This window comes from Cygnus olor, chromosome 2 (genome assembly GCF_009769625.2).
Source record: "Cygnus olor isolate bCygOlo1 chromosome 2, bCygOlo1.pri.v2, whole genome shotgun sequence".
Taxonomy (NCBI): domain Eukaryota; kingdom Metazoa; phylum Chordata; class Aves; order Anseriformes; family Anatidae; genus Cygnus; species Cygnus olor.
The window spans coordinates 48,037,873-48,061,362 of NC_049170.1; the positions used below are offsets into that span (position 1 = coordinate 48,037,873).

The 23,490-nt window shown below is 39.3% G+C and overlaps 1 protein-coding gene across 5 annotated transcripts in view; it reads left to right on the forward strand.

Annotated features, from left to right (window-relative positions):
• Window positions 1-23,490, forward strand: part of COL15A1 (collagen type XV alpha 1 chain) — a 127,404-nt gene that overhangs the window by 75,256 nt on the left and 28,658 nt on the right. For all 5 annotated transcript variants that reach the window (XM_040548699.1, XM_040548701.1, XM_040548700.1 and 2 more), the window contains exons 14-24: window positions 2,032-2,094; window positions 2,961-2,996; window positions 3,088-3,171; window positions 7,643-7,708; window positions 9,365-9,400; window positions 11,021-11,083; window positions 13,071-13,148; window positions 13,266-13,301; window positions 18,483-18,536; window positions 18,634-18,693; window positions 20,568-20,636. In XM_040548699.1, coding sequence (XP_040404633.1) covers window positions 2,032-2,094; window positions 2,961-2,996; window positions 3,088-3,171; window positions 7,643-7,708; window positions 9,365-9,400; window positions 11,021-11,083; window positions 13,071-13,148; window positions 13,266-13,301; window positions 18,483-18,536; window positions 18,634-18,693; window positions 20,568-20,636 — 645 coding nt within the window. The remainder of the gene's footprint in view (window positions 1-2,031; window positions 2,095-2,960; window positions 2,997-3,087; window positions 3,172-7,642; window positions 7,709-9,364; window positions 9,401-11,020; window positions 11,084-13,070; window positions 13,149-13,265; window positions 13,302-18,482; window positions 18,537-18,633; window positions 18,694-20,567; window positions 20,637-23,490) is intronic.

A 23,490-nucleotide genomic window follows, 5' to 3' on the forward strand; every position in this document is an offset into this window, starting at 1 on the left:
CCTGAAAGGATGGCATTCTGCTACAGAATGCTGTTGGTTCATTGTTATTTTCTCTGCCCAATTACCTTTGCTGCAGAGAGAGAATTTTCTACAAGCACTGAAGAGATTTAAGTTGCAAGTACCCTTTTTACAAGTCATGTTGGTGCCTAAATCCCATTAGTATTCACATACTTTGTGTCAGTTCTCTATAAAATGAAAATGCCTTAAAAGATCTACTTTATCTTAATAAACTGAACATTTATTCATGAGCCACATGTTTTGCTTTTCACAGACAAAAATAGAAACAAATGTGAGGAAATCCTTCCTTAATGAGGTGGACATATTAATTTTTTTATGATGGTAGTTCTATAATGAGGCACAAGTAGAGAGAGGATTTTGAGTCCTATGAAATGTTAATTTGAACTTCTTCTATCACACCAAAAATGCAACACAGAAGGCTATTTGACTTTGGATGCTTTATGAATCTATTGTTCTTTAGAGACTCCTGCAGAATATTGCATAATTCTTGGTGGTTTTACTGGATCACATCTATACATCCCAGTATCCTGCCTCCAGCAATAGCCAAAAGTGGACACACCTTGAGCAGATGTTTAGATGCTGTTTGACTTTAGAAAAGGACAAGTAGTACACTGTAATTATCTTCTGCAAGAACTTGATACCTTCCCTGGAACTCACACAAACTTTTATGATATATGAGATCTTGTGGCAAGGGGCTCTGCCAACTTAGCTACATGTTGCATGAACCTCTTCCAGCTATTTTCATTTGATGCCCACTATTTCTTCTATTAGAAGAGTGAATCCTTAATTACTCTCTCCTTTTAGAATACAATACAATATTCTTCATCCATCTCCTCATTTCTCTCTTTTCCGACTAAATGGTCATAGCTTACACCATAACATCTCATATAGAAGCCATTCTGTACCTTTCATTATTCCCATTGCCCTCTTCTGAAGTTTTTCTAGAAGTTTCCACTAGAACCCTTTTAAGATGGAAGAACTGAAACGGTCCACAGTATTCAAGTTATGGGCATACAATAAGTATATGCACTGACACAGTAATGTTCTGTGTTCTTCTTCTTTTTTTTTTTTCTTTCCCTGTGCGTTTTAGAGTAATCTCTTTTATTCAGTTTACCTTTTTGACAGCTAACAAGCTTTTTCATGGAATTGTCTATTTCTTCTAGATTGTCGTGGTACTATCTACTGTAAAAGCCCAGAAGTAGTTTTTCTGAAGCAAAACAAAATGTAACAACAAAACAACCTTTTCAAAAAAAAAAAAAAAAAAAAAAGAAAAGAAAAGAAAAGAAAAGAAAAGAAAACACAAACCACTACTGAAACAGCACAGGGCTAATCTGGCACTTGGATGAATCATTAGGCTATTCTGTGTAATTTCTTTTGCTTTTTCATATGACAGAGAAAAACAGATGCAAATAAAAAGATAGTTCACTGTTTAGTTGTTCCTTTAAGAATTCACAGTCTTCTTTTATCCATTTTTTCTAGGCAAACTGCATTATCATTACTATGGAATAATTCCTTTTTTTCCCATAGAATATAGAGTAACTGATCAGATTCATAGCAATAAGTTTCAGTCCACCACTAAACTAGAGCAGGAGCTATCCAATTTTTTGCCCCACATCCCAATCCTTCCCCCTCCCTCCCTCCCATCTACATTCAATGTCTCTGCTGACTCTTCAGCCAGTTTGAGAGTCACTTAATCAAAAGGGTGGGAATAATCCACAAAATATATCTTGGGGGAAAGTAGCAGAATTCACCCTTTTGCTAAGCAGAGGTGTGAACAGTGATGAAGAATAATTGAAGCTGCATTTTAAAAAAAAAAAAAAATCCTATCTGGAGAGGGGGAAACAGCAGGAGCAGTGCAGAGGGCTGATGACTACTGAGAGCTACTGACCCTGACTCCATGGAACCCCCCACATACTATCTAGTCCACTCAGATAATGTGTCCCTCTGGGAGCAGTATGTTTGAACGAGATTGATAATAGTTTATCTTAAATAACAGTATGTTTTCTGTGGCAGGGACTGCCAGGTACAAAAGGAAAACCAGGCTTTCCTGGCATTGCTGGACATCCTGGAAATATGGTGAGTAGGGCTATCATATCCCATGATCACCTAACACACACTGGCTCCTAAACTTGTGTCGAGGCTCAGCAGAAACCCTCTGCAGGACTTGGTAGCAGTGTGTGGGGAGCTGGGTCTGGGTTTGTCCTACCTAACCTGAAGCATGTAGTTTAGATACCACACACCAGTCAAAAGTGATACAGGCCTCTCCAGAGGCTAGTTCTCACTCTTCAATTCTCCTTTTGCTTTTAATTATTCAGAATTTATCTCTGCTTTTAATTAGATGGAAACCAGAAAACTCTTAGGTGGTTTTAATGTATTTCTCTTGCTTAAGAGCCCCAGGGATTTCAAGAGTTCTTCAGCTGGGAAGTCCTACAGCTCATTCCCTGCCACTTTCCTTTTACTCATGCCAAATGAGCTGTCTATATTCCCAGCACAGGGAATGATATTGAAGGGTTGCTCAAGCTTAGAAATAACTTACCTGAAAAATGACTGTTTAGCTCACCTGTGTTCCCCTTCCCAGTTCACTGGGCAATCCAGGACACAACTGAGGCAGTCAATGCTGAAAAAGGGAAAAACAGCCAGGCACGGCTGATTTCACTATACTGAAAGAAAGGCTTCTTGAATTAATCCCCAGCTAATGAAATGGTGTGTGCTCATTTGTTTCTTGTTGTTTGTGAAGTGTCAAATGTGCTGACAAATAATTTTAAACATCAGGCCCTCGGAGGATCTGAGTGGAAACTAGCTTGTCCCATCTGTGGTTTGAGAGGCTGGTGATCATTCTGTACCTGTGTTTTACTCTTGTGCATTTTCTGAGGATAGAGAAAGAACATTTTCACCATTTTCCTTTTAAAATAATTTCTGCTTATTTTTATTATCATGTGCAGGGTCCAAAAGGGGAGAAGGGTGACCCAGGACCTCAGGTGAGATAGGGTGGATTTCATTCTTTCTGAGAAATTTGTGAATTATAGTGTTTAGTAAATGGGTTTTCCATATGTAATGCTTTTAAAATAGGGTGAACGAGGACAGGATGGGAACAGTATTGTGGGTCCACCTGGACCACCAGGACCACCAGGACCAATCATAGCAATACCTGAGGTAAGTTTGTCAATCTTCAAAGTCTTTGTAACTCCATTTAACATGAAGAGGGCACAAGCGGTTACCTACTTATCAATTCTGGTGTTGATATTCAGGTTTTAAGTCAGTTCCTCAAAACAAACAAAAAATCTCAATATGGGAGGACAGCATAAATAAGAAATATAAAAATATTATTGAAGCTAACATAGCAAACTAATGACTGGTTTGCTGGAGGTTGCATGACTCCCTGTGTGTTGTGATAGGCAGAGTCCACCACATCTATCTAATGTGTAGATATGCCTGAAGAAACCATCCTCTGAATTCTCCACAATCTGTGTATGAATTGCCTTCATCATGTGTTACAGAAATGTGTAGAGCCTAGTAGAAGCTGTATTGCATCAGGTGTATTACAAATCTGTACAGAAACCCGTTTCCTTCTCTAAATACCTTGGAGTTTAAGAAGTAAGCTACCACAAAGTAGGGTGAATACACATGTGGCTTTACATACATTTGTAGCAAACAGGCATTCTGTGGAGGTACAGCAAGAGCCATTTTTGAGACATCCTCATATGCTTCAAAATCTACTTGCTGTTAATCAGATGATTTCTCTGAGGGCTTGACAAGCTGGATTTGAAACATCTGATTAAACTTGTGTGTATGTGTAATCATATATGACAATGAGTTCTACTTACCACACAGTTTGTATAAGAACAGGATCTTTGCTTAATATACATTTGCTGAGATAGAATATTAAATTATCCAAATTCTGTTGACAGAGGTTTTTCAGAAAAACATCAAACATCTTCTGTAGTTAGCTTCAGAAACGAAAAGAACTACTGCAAGCAGACCTAACAATTGCAGTTAGAATTACAGAACTAAAATAAATACCAGTACCAGCTATTGCAGTGTGGATATTGGTGTGACCTTGGTAGAGCAGCAGACACCAATTAAGTGATCTAAGTGACCCATAGCACAGCCAGGGAAATCATTGCCCAGGTCAGGGTGTATTAGTTCACTCACTCAACTCAAATGAACTGAGCCATCAGAGTAGGAAGGAAGTCTTTTTAATGTCTTAGTGGCTACAACTAAAGCAGTTATAAAACTGCTGACCATCACTAAATAAATGATAACTAGTAAAACATATTATTGTTTGCTAGGACTTTATCACTCCACTTTAGTTGGATATTATACTGAAATAACATTGAATAGAGAAATTTCATTGGATTTAAATATAAAATGTTTAACCAATTAATTATCTTTTGCTGCCATTCTTCATTCATAGTTTAGGTACATAAACTGAATGAAAGTTCATTTCCTGGAGAAAGGTTCATGTCTGGGGGTATAAAGCAAATGTCAGAAGATTTTGTGTTACCCCTTTTTTTCTGTAATTATAGTAGTGGCATATTCACACCATTTGGATATGAAGCTGAAGTTTTAGTTAAAACCTGCCTAGACAGTCATGCTAAAAACTATTGTTTCTTCTTCTTTATAACACTAAAAAAAAAAAGAAAAACAACACTGTCCTTACTTTTTAGACAACACTTTCTAAATTCATTTGATATGTTGAAAAATTATGTTGCTAAATTGTGGCTATTAAAGCTGCTTGCAAATCTGAAAAGAAAGTTAAATAACTATGTGCCTGGTGCAATCGTTTTCTCTAACCATCATTCTTGCACCTGTATTTTCGTATCTTCAGCACTTTGTAGACTTTACTGATTTCCAACCATAATTTCCATTTGCAGCTAAACTCTATTTCTAAAACATACAAAATGCCTGCTCCCAAGCTCAGCAAGGCCTTTGGGATTCTTTCCGCTGACTTCACTATGGTTTGGATTGAGAATGAATACTCAGTAATTCCAAAAATAAAAAATAAAAAATACTCAGTAATACTGCACTGAAAAGATGGAGTAAACCCAGGGCTCCTGGACTTCTGCCACCAGTTGTAGACAAAGCAGAACAATTTCAGCAGCAGAACTCTTATTACTTTCATTAAAGTAATAGACCCTGTCCTGCTCCCCCTCTGGGCAAAGTAGGACAAGGAATGCAGTGCGACCAACAGCATCTTGCTACCCCTGGAGCAACCAGCAGAGAGCTTATGCAGGCCAGGAGAAGGAGTGCTGCCTGCAGGACTTAAAAGTCTTTTTATTTGCTTCAGTGACAATTTTCCAGTATTTTTTTGTAGAACCTGAGGACAGGGAGCAGGGAGCAGCACCCAGTAGAAGTAACAGGCTTTAGCTGCATGAATCATGATGCCAACAGGACCTCAAAATACAGAAAGTTGACCATGCATTGCCATGCTCAGGTGAATATGATAGAATAGGATAGAATATGACATATGATGAGACCAAGTAGGTCTGTCCTCTCTTATGCCCTTCCTCACATCCCAGGTTAGAAAAATAGTATTCAGAGACTCATATGATAATTGGAAGGGACCTCTGGTGGCCATGTGGTCAAACCACCTATTCCAAGCAGGGATTTAACACAAGATTTTTTAAACTAATTTCAAAGTTAGATCGTGTATACTGTATTCATAAAAAATTATGAAAAGGACTGGGATCTGATAGTTATCATCTGGACATAGTTACATGAAGAAAAGGTATTCAGATTTTACAATACCTTGCTGAAAATATACTTATTCATGTGCTAAGTAAATCCTGCTCTTGGAAGGCATGTTCTGCCCTGGCCTTGTGAAATTCAGAAGATCTTCATTACATTGAATAGGAATACACTGCTGCACACACACCATGATCTTGAAATGGATGGCGTGCCTTGCTGCTAAACCAGTGGACTAGTTCAAGACTCTAAGAGTATTCAGTACTTATCTCTGAATTCAAAACAAGGTTAGAAGTCACACTGGTGGACTGTTGGAGTGAAAGAAATGAAAAAAAACTCTTTCACCTACAGCATTTATGTGGAGCAAGCAGTTTCATACTGCCCTTACTTAATGTATGACCACATGATATAGTATTGGGAACATTTATTTAAACCAGAAAGCTGGTTGTCTTGAAAACAGAATGAAAGCCTAATCAAAACATCAGGATAAGAAGGTGACTGGGAGCAGCCAAGTTGGATTTACTAAGGACAAGTCATTTCTGACCAGCATGATCACCTGTCTGTGGCCAAGGGATGGACAATGTCCTCTGACTTTTTTGATGCAGTCTTCCATAGTCTTATTATCACCAAACTGGTAACCTATGAATTGGATAAGAGGATGATTAAAAATAGGTGGAAAATTGGCTCGGCTCAATTGATGAACTCAGAGAGATGTGACTGGCATTCACAAGACTGCATCAGGAGTACCATGTACAGCTGTGGGCTTCCTAGTACAAGAAAGATATTGACATAGTGACGCAAGCCTCATGAAGAGACACCAAGATGGTTAGGAGACCAGAGCACATGGTACACAAGAAGAAGAGGAAACAACTCTGATTGTTCATCCTGGAGAAAAGAAGGCTAAGGAGAGAATTTGTTGCTCTCTACAACAACCTAATTAGAGAATACAGAGATGGAGCCACCCACTTCTTAGAGGTACATAGAGTTATCATGAGACTTTAATCAACATGAGTTGGAAAATGGGAAATTCTGATTAGATATAAGCAAAGGCTTTTTACCCTGAGGATGCTCAAATACTGGATTTGGTTGCTCAGGATATTTGTGGCATTTAGATCCTTGGAGTTGTTCAAGCCTCAACTGGACCTGACCTAATTTGACCAGCTTTGAGCAGGAGGTTGGACCAAATTACTTCCAAAGGTCCAGGTCAACCTTCATTATTCTGATTCTATGATCAAAATCTGCAGATGTCTGAGCTAATGCAGACCTCACTAATTCCAGGATAGAAAGAAGTATAACAGCATTGTTATCATTCTGCTGTATTCAGGTTTCTGGAGACTGAGAGCTCATTAGCTTAGGTGCTGCTCCACATGCACATGACTATAGTGTTTTGGGGATCCAAGCTAGTTTCATTGATTGCTCTATATCGCACCAAGTAGACACAGCAGCATGATCAGATCTAATTTAGGAATCACTATATTGTGTGATGAAGACATATCCAGAATAAAATATAACTTTGAATCTACAAGATAGATTGTGGTCAGATAAGTTCACCATCTCAGAAAGCCAGTGACGTATTGGGGTATGAAAATTTTATTTTAATCTTTATTGTGGAGAAATGACCTCAGACTACAATATATACAATATATGCTGTAAAAGTTTTCAAATTAAAAATATATGAGGGTCAGGTAATAAAAGTTTTTAAAGCATTCTGAAATCCTTACATAAGGAATGAAATGAAAGTGCTCTATTTTGTTATTGCAGATGCATAACAAAAGTTAAAAGTACCTTAAACATATCTTTAGCCTCACTTGTGGTTTTCTGCCCATGTTTATAATGTGATGCTTAGTTTAAACTGTGTGCAAATTTCTAAACAATGTATGAGTACCCCAGATATTCAGTTTGATATTTGAAATAACCTGCTCCTTAACCACTTTTTTAGCTACTACTCAATGATACAAATGGAATTTTTAATTTTACTTCAATTGAAGAACTGCTCGGGCCTCCTGTGAGTATATGTTGCTTTATTAAATCTTCAGAATTGCTCTATCTTTAATGTCTCCTTTTAAGTATCATCTAGAGCTGAGTTCCTTGTACTTCAAAAATGTGTTTATAACTCCTGCAACAAGCTGTGTGGGAGTACTTCAGGGCAGAAATGAATTATGTGTGGATGAATTAGTTCTTACATGTTTGTCTGAAAGAAAGGAATTGAAGGGGTTGGTTTAGCTCTGAATCTGAACAATATGCTCAGAATAACAGAAATGTGGAACTAATGCAAAAATAGGGATGTACATAGCATTTCCTCCACCTTTTTGTATTCTTGTTTTTCAAGTCATGAAATGTTGGGATAACGTATTTTCCACAGTTCTGCTTGTGATTGCAACTAGGAATAGTAGGCTCCAGTGTTTGAATTTAATCTCACAGAAATTATAGCTGTGGATGGTAAATTGGAAATCTCATGAGAGAACAACAGAAAAGAAATTTCAAGTTCTGTTTTATAGCAGTCTAGCTGCAAAATAGTTTGATCAAATATTTGAAGAGCTGGATGCTTCTCTGTAAGGATTTCAAATTTCTAGGACTAGATCCACAGAAAAACCTACCTTCTCCAGGCTGTAGAGTCTATTCAAAGTTACGCAGAACTTGCCTGAAAATCTACAATATATTGCACTTTACAATGTTTAAATCCCACAGCTTCTTGCTTCACAACGTTTCAGTTGCAGACTGGTGTTTATTTTATTTATTTATTATCTATTACTTCTTTGTGAACACAGTTGCCTCCCTCACATTCAGTCCCTGATGAAACAAGGAAGATAAGCATGTGTGTACCTAATAGCAGAATCCTAATCCCTGTGGATGCCATAGGGTATCCAATGCCAATAGGATGCCAGGGATTAATAGGATGGTCCCTTGTGTGAGTTCTGGTACTGCAGGTGGTTGGCATTCAAGCCTTAGACAACATTCAAGCCTTAGACAACAGGCTCTCAAAACAACCTAGATGAGTGGTCTCATAAACCCAGCAGAAATTCATTGGTTTGTAGTAGTTGTTACAGAAAGTAGGTCCGGTAGGTCCAGCCTGAAATGTAGTTTCAATTGGAAGGGCATCAGAACTTCAGTTCACCATAGTCAGGAAGGAGGTTAGGGTATTATAGTGACTTGGGTAATGCACATTCAGGTGATTTAAACTAGAAATAAATTGTGTTTCTGCAGATATCACAGTGGGACAATCTTTAATATGCCCAATACAAATTCAAATCCATGTTTATATTCACAGTATAGTAGACATTCTGTTTGGGTCCACAGACAACCAGGAGTGCAGTGGCAAAGGTGGAAGGACTCCTGTGATCTCTGTAATGCATTCTGTAAAAAAAAAAAACAAAGAAGTTTGACTTATGGTTACATGCCTTTAATATGTGGAAAATATCACCTTTTTAGAAGCCTTTCCTGGATATTTGTCCCTTCAGTTTTGGAAAGTAAATCCTAGAGTCCCAGAAAAAGTTAGAAGCATAGAGTGTTGTGGAGTGATAGCACTAGCTGAATGAAATTCTTAATCCAGTTTCAGATCAATTAATATTCTTAAATTAGGCTATACACTGAAAATGCATACTCTGTTTTGCAAGTCTGTAATATGTGTTTGTAAGGGAGTAGGGTTTTTTGCATTTTGCAGGGTCCAGATGGCAAGCCTGGTCTACCAGGATTTCCCGTAAGTATTATGTTCCTGGGATCTAAGTAAGTATTTTTCAATATGCTTTAATATTTTAACATTTATATTGTACAGAGGTTATACAAAGTCTGATGCATTTTCATATGAGACTGTAGTTTTTATGGAACCAACACTTATGGTAGAAATTAACTGTGCTGGAAATTAAGTATACTATGATATACACAGCTCATTTCTGCTTATCTCAGAATCCGTTGTGCAGTTTAAATGTAATTGAGTCTAATGAAAAATTGCTACCTAAAGAATAGTCCTGTGCAATTTAGGAGAAACAAATGGAATAAATGGGCTTCTAAAAATTATATTCAAATTGCATATGGAATAATATTATTTCTTAAGTGGTTTTTTGCTGTTGTTGGTTGGGTTTTTTTTTTGGTCACTACTAGAGAGCTCTGTAAAACCTTATCAGGCTTATGATTTTTTAATCCTTTAGGATAATACAAAGGTTATTTTTTATTAAATTTAGTAATTTTTTTAGAATAACATTTCAGCATTCCAGTGCATTACACAGCCATAGTTTCAAAAAGTGCATTATGTTATGCTACCTATTGTGCTCATACTGCTATTCCATTAAACATTACCTGGCTTGTAACTTCTTACAGTATTGTTTATACTATTATATTTATATTATATATAATGTAGTAGCATTATTTTCCCCTGTTATGGTTGTTTAACAGTTGAGACGTGTGCATATGATCTCAGGACCCTTTGTCTATTGCCTAAGAATAAGGAGGAAACTGGGAAAGCTGACAAATGATGTTAACAAAATGTTGGCAATTAGCCCAAAGTTCTACAAAGGTTGTTTACTGAGTCCTGGGTATGGTGGACTGCATAGGAAAACAAATTAAAAAAAAATCTTTAAAATACTTTTCAATTGAAAAAGAGCTGATAACATTTAGAAAGTGATATAATGAATTGCTAGTCTTTCTGTTATTAACAGAATTTCTTCATAAAAATACCATTCTCATCCTTAAATCAGGTCTTTACTCTTCACTAATGCAGAAATCATGTAAACTTGAATTTAGTTCTTGATGGGTAAAAACAAAAGTGCTTCTACATGTGTTTATAATGGAAGACTAAAACAAAACATGATCTGAGAAGAATGCTTTCACAGAAATGATCTTATTTTTAAATATATAATCTATATATATATAATTTTTTTTTTATTGTACTGTTTCTTAAAAATACAACTTCAGAAAACCTGTTGAAAATCAGTGTCACTGAATGACCATGGAAGGAGAGAGAATAAAGTAGGGAAGAAAGAGAATTTTAGGCTGAATTTCCACTCTTATTAATGTATGTATATTTCTCTTTGTGAATGTGTGTATCATCTACACTCTGATAAACAATAGCTTTTTTTCTTTTGCTATTTTTAACAGATTATCCCTATATAATATTTGTTTTTAAAAATTTGTTGATTCAGACAGCAATTTAGTCTTGTAAGTCTAAGATTTGTAATACTTGTAAATAAAGTCTTAGATTGCAGCCAGAGTGATTCAGGTTCAAGTTTTCCAGTTACTTAAAATTACATTTAGTAAAAAGGTCCAGCTCCGTTTTCTCAGCAGAGCTCTCCACCAATTTATTTATGTACTTGATTTTGCTTAGGGCCCTCAGGGACCAAAAGGTGATATTGGTTTGCCTGGACCAAAAGGACCCAAAGGCCAACAGGTAAGAGAAAATGCAAAGGGAAAACTACACATTACAAAATGTGTTAGATAACAAATCCTTAGTGGCATCATAATGTTTTATGGTTCTAGTTTTATGATTCTAATTTTACTAGGGATTGGGGTGTTAATAAGTATATGTGAAAAATGTACTAAGTGTGATTGGAAAGACTGCTAAACAAAATACCTGATATAATATTACTGAGAGCTAACATTCCTGCCCAAGAACTGAAATTCAGCAGTGTAGCATGCTTTTATCAAAATATGTTTGCATAAACATTAAGCACAAGGTGACCTCTTCTTGCCAGCTGGTAATCAGCACTGACAGCCTGGTATCCTAACCAAGGAGACAAATAAAAAAAAAGACAAAAACTTTCCTTTTCCTTCCTTGGCACAGAAAGTTTTGCCTACACAATGAAGACTGCAGTTTTCCATTCCCCATAAACAAGTGTAAGACCTGGGAACCTCTTTCCTTAGGGTCCTTTCTCTTGTTTTGCACAATAGTGTTTATTTTGTGACATTGCTGAGAGGTGACTGAGGCCTGTTGTTCTGTTTTTTTCTTCCCCTTTTCAAGTATTGCTGCTGCTGTTGCATTTTCTTATTCCCTTTCTCATCCATTTGCTGGAAGCATGGATGAAGAGCATCTAAGTTATTACAGTCTTGGGGATAACAAAAGCAAAAACACTTCCTGCTTGTATTTATAAAATAACCGACCCTCACTTTCTCACAAGTGGGAATGGTTTGAGAATGATCCCCTTTTGATACATGGATTCAGGTTTCACCCAGTGCTTAAAATGATTGAGCTCAAACTTAAAAACAGTGGTGTTTTTTTTGGCTTGGGGTTGTCTGTTTGCTTTTTTTTTGGTTTTGGAGTTTTTTGTTGTTTTTCACTTCTACTATTCACACAGGAAGGAACTGGAAGTTTTGAAGTCATTGTATTTTATACCCACCAATGACATAATGATGTTTTTGATGCTGTTTCTGAGGCGTGAATACCAAGTTATGCTCAAGACTGTGATGATATCAGCAACCACAGACAAAGCTCAACAGACACCAGGGAACATTTCCCTGTAAGGATCATGAGATTATTCTGTTGCAGCCTCTCATCCATAAAATCTCACAAAAGATAAAGTCAATAAAACAAAGGCTCAGGGAAACTCCAAAATATGCCTTAAATCTGCAGGAAATGAAGCTCAATTGAAGTGTTCTAACCTGAGTTATCACTTTAATCAGCAATGCAATTGTTAGTTTCAAGTCAAATTTCTTCCATTAAAGATCTTGGGAAAGCTAAAATGCTCAGATTACCTGAGCTAGGAGGAGGAAAGTTACAGCTGAATGATCTAGATCTAGCGGCAACCACGTGTCTGCACTGGAGGATGAAAATTCCTGGTTGTGGTGCCATTATTCAACAAAACCCACTGAAGAAGAGAAACTCAGAGGTTTGTAATTTGAATGCTGCCAATTGGCCTTCCTGAAAGATAATGAGACTGCATCATACCCCAAGGACATAGAAAAAAAGATTCATGCTTTCCTGATAGTCGCTCTTTCTACTTAGTGTTATCAAGAATTTACAATTCCAGCAGGATTTCCTGATGAATATCTAAGCTGATGGTACACAGGAAGACTCCAATAGCCTGTCTGCCTTTGGCAGGGATCTCTTATGAACACAGCACATGTTTCACAGAAAATTTGTTGAGAGCAATTGAAAGTCTTTTTTTTTTTTTTTACACAAAAACAAAACCAAGTATTTATACATCTTATGGATATTTACAGTAGCAGGATATTTTTAGTTTACCGTATGATGTTTTAGGAAAGATCAGCCCTACTCTCCCCCAGAATCAGATTTCATCTGACTCACGTTGATATCACATTGTAGTTTTTCTCTCAGAATAATGTCATGCTTCAAACAGCAGCAAAGCTGCTTTGACTTTTGCTTACTCATTGAGAGCTGCTTTGTAAACACTGTAAAATAGCTTTGATATTAATTGCAGGGTGAAAAGGGAGAACCAGGAGTTATCATTACTGCTGATGGATCTTTAACTGAATTATTAGGAAGAAAAGGGCAGAAGGTGAGTTCATACTGTTTTTTGTTCTTCTGGAATATTTGGTGGCCTTGTTACCAACCACCTCTACTAGATACTGTAGAAGTTCTCGTTGTCATTGCTGTGTATGTCTGTCCTCAACAGGGTGAAGCTGGAGTGGTGGGACCAGTGGGACCAAGGGTAAGACATTTCCAAAGTTCAGTGGATTCTTTTTTGATTTTCTTTTGTCTTTAGAGAGACTAATAATTGTAAAGGTAGATTGTTTCAGCTTTTCATTTCTTTTGAGTAGGAATTGTAAGAAATATTAATGCTTCAGGATGATCAATGTCCTCTAGAAAAGAATGTTTTTCACATACGTGATACTGTAAATTACTGACGATATAGAATATAAATTCTAGTAGAACAAACGTATCCATTATTTACTAAACAGACAGTGAAAAGTCTTCATTCCAAGCTAGTAACTTACCAGACTTATGAGAAGCGTTTGAGTGCACTGGGTTTGTTTAGCCACAAAGAAAAAAGACAGAGAGAGGCTCTAATTGCTCCCTGCCACTGCCTGAAAGGGAACTAGAAAAAATACGGAGTCAGGCCTTCTCAGAGATGTGCAGGAAAAAGACATGTGCCGATGATCACAAGTTGCAGCAAGGGAAATTCTGAAAAGATATAAGGAAAAAAAATCACAAAAGCACTACCACACCAAAAAAAAAAAAAAGTGATTAAACACAGAAATAGGTGCTCAGAGAGATGGTGGATTGTGAAACAAGGTGCTGAACACCATGATCTAACTAGGAAATTTGCCTTGCTTTAAGGGTTGGACTAGATGACCTCTGGAGGTCCCTTTCGATCTAAATTATTCTCTAATTCTATGATTTACATTTAAACAACTGACTACATCAGCCCCAATTTCTATAGGAGCCAAGAATTTGCAACTCCCTTGGATTAAAAGCAAGAAGTAAATCAGGCAGTAGCATCAGACCATTTACTGAAAACAGGATTTAGAAGCCTTATTTCACGTACTTGGCCTAATATTTTTGACTAGACACAAAACATATGAAAGCACAACGAGAAATTAGTTGTAATATATGAACAGTTTTCCAGATTCAGTAATGTTAGAGCAGGAATTCATTTCTTGCAGTCTAGTATTCCACAAAGATCAAGGACATTGAGATTTTCAGGTTGCCAAGAGAAGCTGTTGATGCCCCATCCCTGGAGGTGTTCAAGACCAGGCTGGATGGGGCCTTGGCCAACCTGATCTAGTGGGTGGCATCCCTGTCTATGGCAGGGGATTTAGAGTTAGGTGACCTTTAAGGTCCCTTCCAACCCGAGCCATTCTATGATTCCATGATTCTATGATTCCATGATTCTATGATTCCATGATTCTATGATTCTACGATTCTATGATTTCTTTGCTTCTGCTTTTGGTGTAGCCTAGTCCCTGTTGTGCCTAAGTGATTGTTAGTAGCTTTTGTAGTTTCTGCGTGTTAAGGTGAACAGGAGATTTTTGCCATTGGTTGCTGTGGTCTTTAGAAGGAGATAACAGGGTGTGCTGATAAACTGCTTTCTTAAATACTGTATATTAAAATACCTTGAGGGAGCTATCCAAACTTAAGAGAAGGGGAGTTTCTTTTCTACTCCTTGTATGACTGCAAGATGAGTTTATCCTTTAACCTTGATATAGAATCATAGGATAATTTAGAATGGAAGTGAACTTCAGAGGTCATCTAATACACACTCGCTGGCCAAAGCAGGTCTAGTTAGCTCAGGGGCTTTCCCAGGCAAGTCTTCAACACCTCTTACAGTGGAGATTCCACAGCCTCTATGGCCAGCATGTTCCAGTATATGATAATCTTCAGGTTTAATATTTTTTTCCATATATTTATTTGAAAATTCTCATGCTCTCGCTTGTGTCTGTTGCCTCTCATCCTTTTTCTAGGCACCCTTCAGGACATGTCCTTTTTCTATCAGCCCCAAAGTCTGTATTTATATCTTCTTTTGTACTGCCATGAGATGTTTCATACAGTTTATCATGAAGGCAAGAGCATTCAGAAAGTGTTCTTGCTAGCACTGGTGTGAACTCTGCAGGATAATTTGACACACAGAGTCTGTTTCAAGATTTTGTCCAGCCGTTTCCTCTTCTTAGTGCATTCTTAGTGCCTAGAGATTCTTAGTACAGAACTCTGGTTTGATCATCACTGATGATGGACATGACTCCTTTTAGTGCTGTCCCGTAGAAAAAAACCTTTTGTAGTCAGTGAGAGTGCTGTGCAACATTAATATAGAAATTTCAGAGTGCTTAGCTACACGCTCTGTGGCATAACTTATCAAAGCGTTGGTGTCAATAGCTCTGTTCTACTTGGTACACGCTAAAGCTCTGTCAGAAGCTCTCACAGAATCACAGAATGGAACCCTCTGAGCTCTGCCATCCAGCCAGTTATCAATCCCCCTCACTGTCTGCTCATCTAGGCCACACTTCCCGAGCTTGTCTATGAGGATGTTATGGGAGACAGTGTCAAAAGCCTTGCTGAAGTCAAGATAGACCACATCCACTGCTCTCCCCTCATCTATCCAGCTAGTCATCTCATCATAGAAGGCTATCAGATAGGTTAAGCATGATTTCCACTTGGTGAATCCATTCTGACTATTGCTGATCACCTTCTTATCCTCCACATGCCTGGAGACGCGCCTCCAGGAAGAGCTGCTTCATCATCTTTCCAGAGATGGAGGTGAGTCTGACTGGCCTGTAGTTGCCTGGGCCCTCCTTCTTGCCCTTTTTCAAGACTGGTGTGACATTGGCTTTATTCCAGTCCTCAGACACCTCTCCTGTTCTCCACGACCATTCAAAGATGATGGAGAGTGGCCTAGCAATAACATCGGCCAGCTGCCTCATCACCCATGGGTGCATTCCATCAGGGCTCATGGATTTGCGGATGTCAGGTTTGCTTAGATGATCTCTGACCCAATCCTCCTTGACCAAGGGAAAGTCCTCCTTTCTCCGGACTTCCTTTCTTGTCTCCAGGGTGTGAGATTCCTGAGGGCTGGTCTTAGCAATAAAGATTGAACCAAAAAAGGCATTCAGCAACTCTGCCTTCTCTGTATCCTTTGTCAATAGGGCACCCACCCCAGCAGCAGACTGACAATTTCCCTTGTCTTCCTTTTTCTACTGATGTATTTGAAGAAGCCCTTCTTGTTGTCTTTGAAACGCCTTGCCAGATCTAATTCCAAATGGACCTTGGCCTTCTTCAGTGCATCCCTGTATACTCTTACAGCATTCCTATATTCCTCCCAAGTGGCCTGTCCCTTTTTCCACATGCATGTAAACTTCCTTCTTTTGTCTGAGCTTTGCTAGGAACTCCCTGCTCATCCATGCAAGTCTCCTGCCCCCTTTGCTTGCCTTCTTACTCATAGGGATGCACCGATCTTGAGTTTGGAAGAAGTGATGCTTGAACATTAACCAGCTGTCTTGGACCCCTCTTCCTTCCATCGCCCTAACCCATAGGATTCTTCCAAGTAGATCCCTGAAGAGGCCAAAGTTTGATCTCCTGAAGTCCAGGATCACAGTCCTACTTTTTGCCCTGCTTATCCTCACAAGATCACGAACTCCACCATATCATGGTCACTGAAGACAAGGCTGCCCCCAACCCTCATATGTCCAACTAGTTCTTCCTTATTTGTTAATACAAGGTCCAGCAGCACACCCCTCCTTGTTGGCTTCTCCACAACCTGTGTCAAAAAGTTGTCATCGATGCACTGCAGGAACCTCCTGGACTGTTTGTGCCTAGCTGCGTGGTCTTCCCAGCGGATATCAGGATGGTTGAAGTCCCCAATGAGAACCAGGGCTTGTGATTGAGAAGTTACTTCCAGCTGTCTGAAGACGGCTTCATCTACCTTCTCTTCCTGATCAGGTGGCTTGTAGCAAACACCCACAACAGTATCAGCCATGGTAGCCTGCCATTTAATCATTAACCATAAGCTCTCAACTCACTCTTCATACACCTCTAGGCAGAGCTCCATGCATTCCAGTTGCTCTCTCACATAAAGAGCAATTCCAGCACCTCACCTTCCTGGCCAGTCTTTTCTAAAAAGCACATACCCTTCCATGACAGCATTCCAGTCATGTGAACTATCCCACTATGTCTCCGTGATTGCAATGAGATCACAGAATCTTAGAAACGTTAAGGTTGGAAAAGACCTCCACGATCATCTGGTCCACCATCCCCCTACCATCAGCATCATCACCCACTAAACCATGTCCCTAAGCACGATGTCCAGCCTTTCCTTAAATACCCCCAGGAATGGGGACTCCGCCAGACCAAGTACAAGAGGTTACGTTACCAATAATTGTTTAAGGTATTAGAAGATTTACTTTCAGATTTTATACATCCAATTCATACGTAGCCTTCATCTTCTCCATGCACATGTGGAACAATGAGTGTAGTTAAAATACAAGTGCAATAATTCAAGAAGGTGAATTCTTTAGCATTTCACCAGGCTGGAAAAAAAGGAATTGAAACCGGAAAGGCTGACTCATAAGTAAAGAGATTGTCTAGACTCTTGTGGTTTTGTTGAGTTTTAGGATGTTGACTGCAGGTTAAAGCTTGCAGTGTCCACCGGTCTACTGCCTTTTGTTAATCTGTTACTCCTGGCTGCCTAGAAGCCATGTGCTTGCAAATACCAAATCACAGATAATCCATGGTCCTGGACTACTTTTCCTGGGTGACCTGCTTGCCTTTTAGTTCTGAAGTCTCTTTTATCAGTCTTTGTGGTCTGATGGGTAATTCTTGTGTAAAGAAGGATCTGTTTAAACTATCATCCACTTAAGTCCATGTATCCAGGCTGGCAAGAGGTACGCAGAAGTCTGGCACTATAGGAAGTCTCAGTCTGATCCACAGGTATTTCCCCATAGTGTCTGATTCAAAAATAATTAAAATAAATAAATAAAATTAAAAAAAAGCAGATGCACAATGTGTACACCTTTAACTGTCTTTTTTCTATTGACTGATATGCTTAATTTTGCTATTTTTGATACATGGCAACTTAGTGTTGAACTGCACACATTACAAGTGGGAGAGAATTCAGGCTTCATTTCAGATAACCAGTCTTTTCCAAACCAGATTTCACTGTTATATGCAGACCTCTCCAGCTTCTGAGATCACTTAGAAGAACAAATAGAGAGGACATTCTGAGCAAATAGACAGGACATTCTGTGCATTGTGTGCAAACAATCACAGACTGATTTTTAACACAAATGTAACACTAAGCCTCTATTTCTAAATAATCAAATCTGTGCCAAAGATTTCTTCCATACATTATTTGTTCAATTTTATTCTTTTTCTCCACAATCACATTTTCTTTTCTGTCCAGGGACCAATAGGACCTGCTGGACCTAAAGGAGAACTTGGCTTCCCAGGACGACCAGTATGTATTAAGCCCTCAAATGGAATAAAGATAGAGCAGCTTGTTTCAGGCACCTACTGCACTATTTCTACTCTTTTCTTATGTTTACTGATTTCAGGGCCGCCCAGGACTCAATGGACTAAGAGGTGTGAAAGGTGAACGAGGTGAAGCATTAAATGTAAGTTCTTATATATTACAATTAATTGAAATAAATCCTGTTGAAGTCTTGTCAAGTCTGGTTTCTATGAATTTCTTTGAAATGATGACGGGACTAAAAAGCTGAAATGAGCTTGAAATGATTATATGCTTCTGCTATTATTCCTACATGATAACAGTCATGGGAAAGGCAACTTCTATGGCCATCTGGACAGTTCTTACAGATATAGATATTTGTATCAGATCCCAGGTGTAAAAGTTACATACAATTCACTGTTAGCATAGATCGTTCAAATAGCAAATGATCTGATATTGCCAAATTCTTTCTACAAATACATGGTATCTTCATGGTGTGAAGGTACTTCCATAGGATTTTAGATGTCTTGAATATGTGCAAACAGCATTTAAGCGTATCATAATTTAGTGTCATCTACCCTACTAACAAGGAGATGGTTGCTGATACCTATTACCTGCTTTGATAGTCATGTACATGTATCCAGAATAATGACCACCATACAGTGTTTGCTAGATGATTGCACATACATGCCGACCTGTATCCTGTAATTATGGAATGACAAGTGACGAATGCTGCAACTCTGTTCTGGTGCTGCAACTCTGTTCTTATGAATAGAATTCATTCAACTGGTCTCATGACAGGCATAAAGAATTGTAAAACACACAACAATAAGTACTGCTGAGCATAAGCAGTAGGTTTCAGAACAGAGTATTTATTTACTTGGCAGAGTACTTTTTGTAGCTGTTCTGACATCATGGGCTGATCTGTGCTGAAAAAGAAAAAAGTACTCTTACCACAACAGCAGGTAATAATAATATTTCATCTGCATCTAAGATATGCAGGAAAAAAAAAAAAAAGAAAGAAAGAAAAAAAAGAAAAAAAAATAGACAAGGGAGTCACTGCATTACCATAGAAATCATAGGAAGGTAGGGATCAGCTAGGCATTAGAAGAGATGATCTAGTCAATAGAAATTTAGTTGCTGGAAGATGAAGCCAGGCAGATTAGACAAATTCTAACTAGACGAAAAAGGCAGAAAAGATGACTAGCCTCTGGCAGAAAACATTAAATAGATTTTCCATTTCTCCATATTTTTAAACAGTGTCAAGGTTAATTTTCTGGATTGTCTCCCCTAGCCAAACAAAAACTATTAAAGCAAGTGTTATCAGATGAAGTTTATCAGGATGGGCCATTAAAGCAAACAGGCAAGCAAAACAGGTTGCACGTTCTAACAGTTTTTCCTTCAGTGCTTGGGGAAGATAAAAGCCAATAGATCCAATAGAATAGTTATTTATATGGTGACATATGACACCTCACTGAAGCGTGCATCAATGTAGAGTGAAACATGGACATGGCATGGTGCTAAATTTTTAAATGACACAGTAAAGACTTGGCATAGTTTTTGTTAAGGGCAGTCATGCCTCCAGTGTAGCAGGATTCCTTGAAGATGCTAATTAGTGTGTAGTTATCTGACAGGCACTTTGAAGTATATGAATCTCATCAGTCCTGAGGGTCCCAGACCAGTCTTGAAGAGCTAATTTTCCTTGGATGGTAGAACCACTGACTTTAATTTAGTTTCAACTTATACTGCTTTTGGGCTTGGGAGTTGGATGTTTGTTTGTTTGCTTATTTTTCCCTGGAAATAGCAATTTTAGGCTGCTTTGTTCTCCATAGAGTACTTTAGGATAAATATTAAAATTCACCTTCCAGCTTAGGTTGATCCCTCTAACTGAATGCTCAGTCTCCCCTCAAGCCATTTCACACAAAACTTCTTGGTTAAACAGAGCTTTCTAAGCCCCTTGTCCTTCCTTCCCTAGGCCCAGTTGTACTGCATATGAAAAGATCTGTGTAATGTCTTCCTTACTTCACTTTCCTTTACCAGGGCATGCCTGGCTTGCCTGGACCCCCAGGGCCCCCTGGACGTCCAGGACGTATAGTTTACATCAAAGGAGTAAGTACACTGAACAAACAGTTTCTGTTCTGTCTCTGTAGCAGAAATGTGCTGTTCTTGAAATGGTCTGCAAAGTGAAACCTCAAAACGTGTTTCAGGTAACAGCATTTACTGTGGGCTACCTTGCTTGCATGCATAGGAAGAAATCTCATAACAAGAGTGTGGAATAATCGCCTGAGGTGGCTTGGAAATTAAAACTTGTATTCACATTTTAAAGAAAAGGTACAGCATCGAAGAAGCTTCCAGGGTGGAGTGTAGCCGTACTACATAGAAGTTCCTTAAGCTTCCAACCTTAGATGTTGATCGCACCAGGGGAACTTTGTGTGCTAAGAGGAACTATGTGGTGGGTCGGGCAGAGTGGAGACACCACAGCCAGGCTCTGTGATAAGATGGGAACTTGATTGTTCTCGTGCACACTGAAACTGATAAGCTGCACATTTGCTATCCTGGGCCAACAGCCTGTCATGTTTTTAACAAAATGCTGTCCTTTTGGTGAACTTTGCCCATTATAATGTCATTATAATACCAAAACACACCTCCATTCCAAAGGCTACCCACCTCCAAGGTGTAACCATGCCTCACTGAGCTTGTGCTAAGAATTTTTTCTAGTCTATACCTTTAAAAGCAAAGCGAGAAAATTTCACACCAGTCGTAACAAAGGTATGCATGACTAGAGTCACTCATACTCTACCTAAAAGGTGGAAAATTAGCTTAAGGGAGAGAAGATGTTAGGGATGATACCATCGTGTAAAGAAATATACCTTCTGACTTCTGGGATCAGTCAACGGGCTGGGTAAGATCTGAACACTTGGTTATGCCAAGTGCCTCCCTAGGAAACTTAGAAATCTCTATAGAGTCGCTTTATATCCTTTAACGTGTTTGTAGCCAGGCTGTGTTACTCATATTTTTGGTATTTGCACATGCTTTGCAGACAGTGAATTTATCACCAGCAATCCAGAGAACCTGTGTACCTGTTCCTTCAATAAATTGCACAACTCGTTAATCTAGCTGTGGTAGTTCTGATTGAACATGACCAAACTCTTTAAGTGTGGCTGTGGTAGTTCATGGAATGCAACAAGACTGAGGGTGTATTACGTTATTGGTGCACCCGTAATTGTGATAGTTCAGTACCCTGAACGCGACATACTTAAAACGACTAGTTGGGCATCACTCCAAATTACTTTAGGCTTTAACGCAACAGAGCCACTGTGAGGTAAGAGCTTTGCCCCACACATATAGACTAGGACATGCTCTGCAACTCTGTTCTTATGAATAGAATTCATTCAACTGGTCTCATGACAGACATGAAGACTGGAACACACAACAATAAGTACTGAGAGATCCCGGATGACTGGAGACTTGCAAAAGTGACGCCCATCTATAAGGGTCGTAATGAGGACCCGGGGAACTACAGGCCTGTCAGCCTGACCTCGGTGCCAGGAAAGGTGAAGGAACAGGTCATCTTGAATGCAATCACACAGCATACGCAGGACAACCAGGGGATCAGACCAAGCCAGCCTGGGTTCACGAAAGGCGAGTCCTGCCTGACCAACCTCATCTCCTTCTACAACCAGGTGACCCACCTGGTGGGTGAGGGAAAGGCTGTTGTCGTAGTCTGCGTAGACTTCAGCAAATCCTTTGACACAGTCTCCCACAGTATTCTCCTGGAGAAGCTGGCAGCCCGTGGCTCGGACAGGTACACTCTTTGCTGGGTTAAAAACTGGCTGGACGGCCAGGCCCAGAGAGTAGTGGTGAATGGAATTAAATCCAGCTGGTGACCGACCAGTCACAAGTGGTGTTCCCCAGGTGTCAGTGTTGGGGCACATCCTCTTTAATATCTTAGTGGTGTGAGAAAAATCTCAATAATTTTTTTCAGACAGGGTCTTCTGTGAAGCTATTTTATTTGCAATTGTAATGGTGGGCGTCCTGCAAGCAGGAGTGCCTAGTAAAGGTGTATATCATAACCTTATATTCCCTGTTACCAGACACTTGATTCCTCCCGTTTCTTCACTGGCTGAGTACTACAGGTTCACAAATTACTCGACACCTTTCTATACCATACATGTACAATTTTATTTGACCAAGTGTTAATTTCTCCTTTTCCCTTTTTTTCCCTTTTTTTTCCCTTTTTTTTTTCTTTCTTCTGTCATGACTAGAGGACCTGTGATTTTTGTTTCTACCGATTTCACACTGCTCGTCCTGTTTTTCTTAGCTATCCTCTCTTCAATATTTTCTCTTCAATATCTTTATCAATGATCTGGATGAGGGGATCGAGTGCACCCTCAGTAAGTTTGCAGACGACACCAAGTTAGGTGCATGTGTTGATCTGCTCAAGAGTAGGAAGGTTCTGCAGGAGGATCTGGATAGGCTGGACCGATGGGCTGAGGCCAAATGTATGAGGTTCAACAAGGCAAAGTGCCGGGTCCTGCACTTGGGGCACAACAACCCCAGGCAGCGCTACAGGCTGGGAGATGAGTGGCTGGAAAACTGCCTGGCAGAGAAGTACCTGGGAGTATTGGTTGATAGCCGGCTGAATATGATCCAGCAGTGTGCTCAGGTGGCCAAGAAGGCAAGCAGCATCCTGGCTTGCATCAGAAACAGCATGGCCAGCAGGACTAGGGAAGTGATTGTCCCCCTGTACTCGGCTCTGGTGAGGCCGCACCTCGAGTACTGTGTTCAGTTTGGGGCCCCTCACTATAGGAAGGACATTGAGGTGCTCAAGTGAGTCCAGAGAAGGGCTATGAAGCTGGTGAGGGGTCTGGGGATCAAGTCTTACGAGGAGCGGCTGAGGGAGCTGGGATTGTTCAGTCTGGAGATGAGGAGGCTCAGGGGTGACCTTATTGGTCCCTACAAC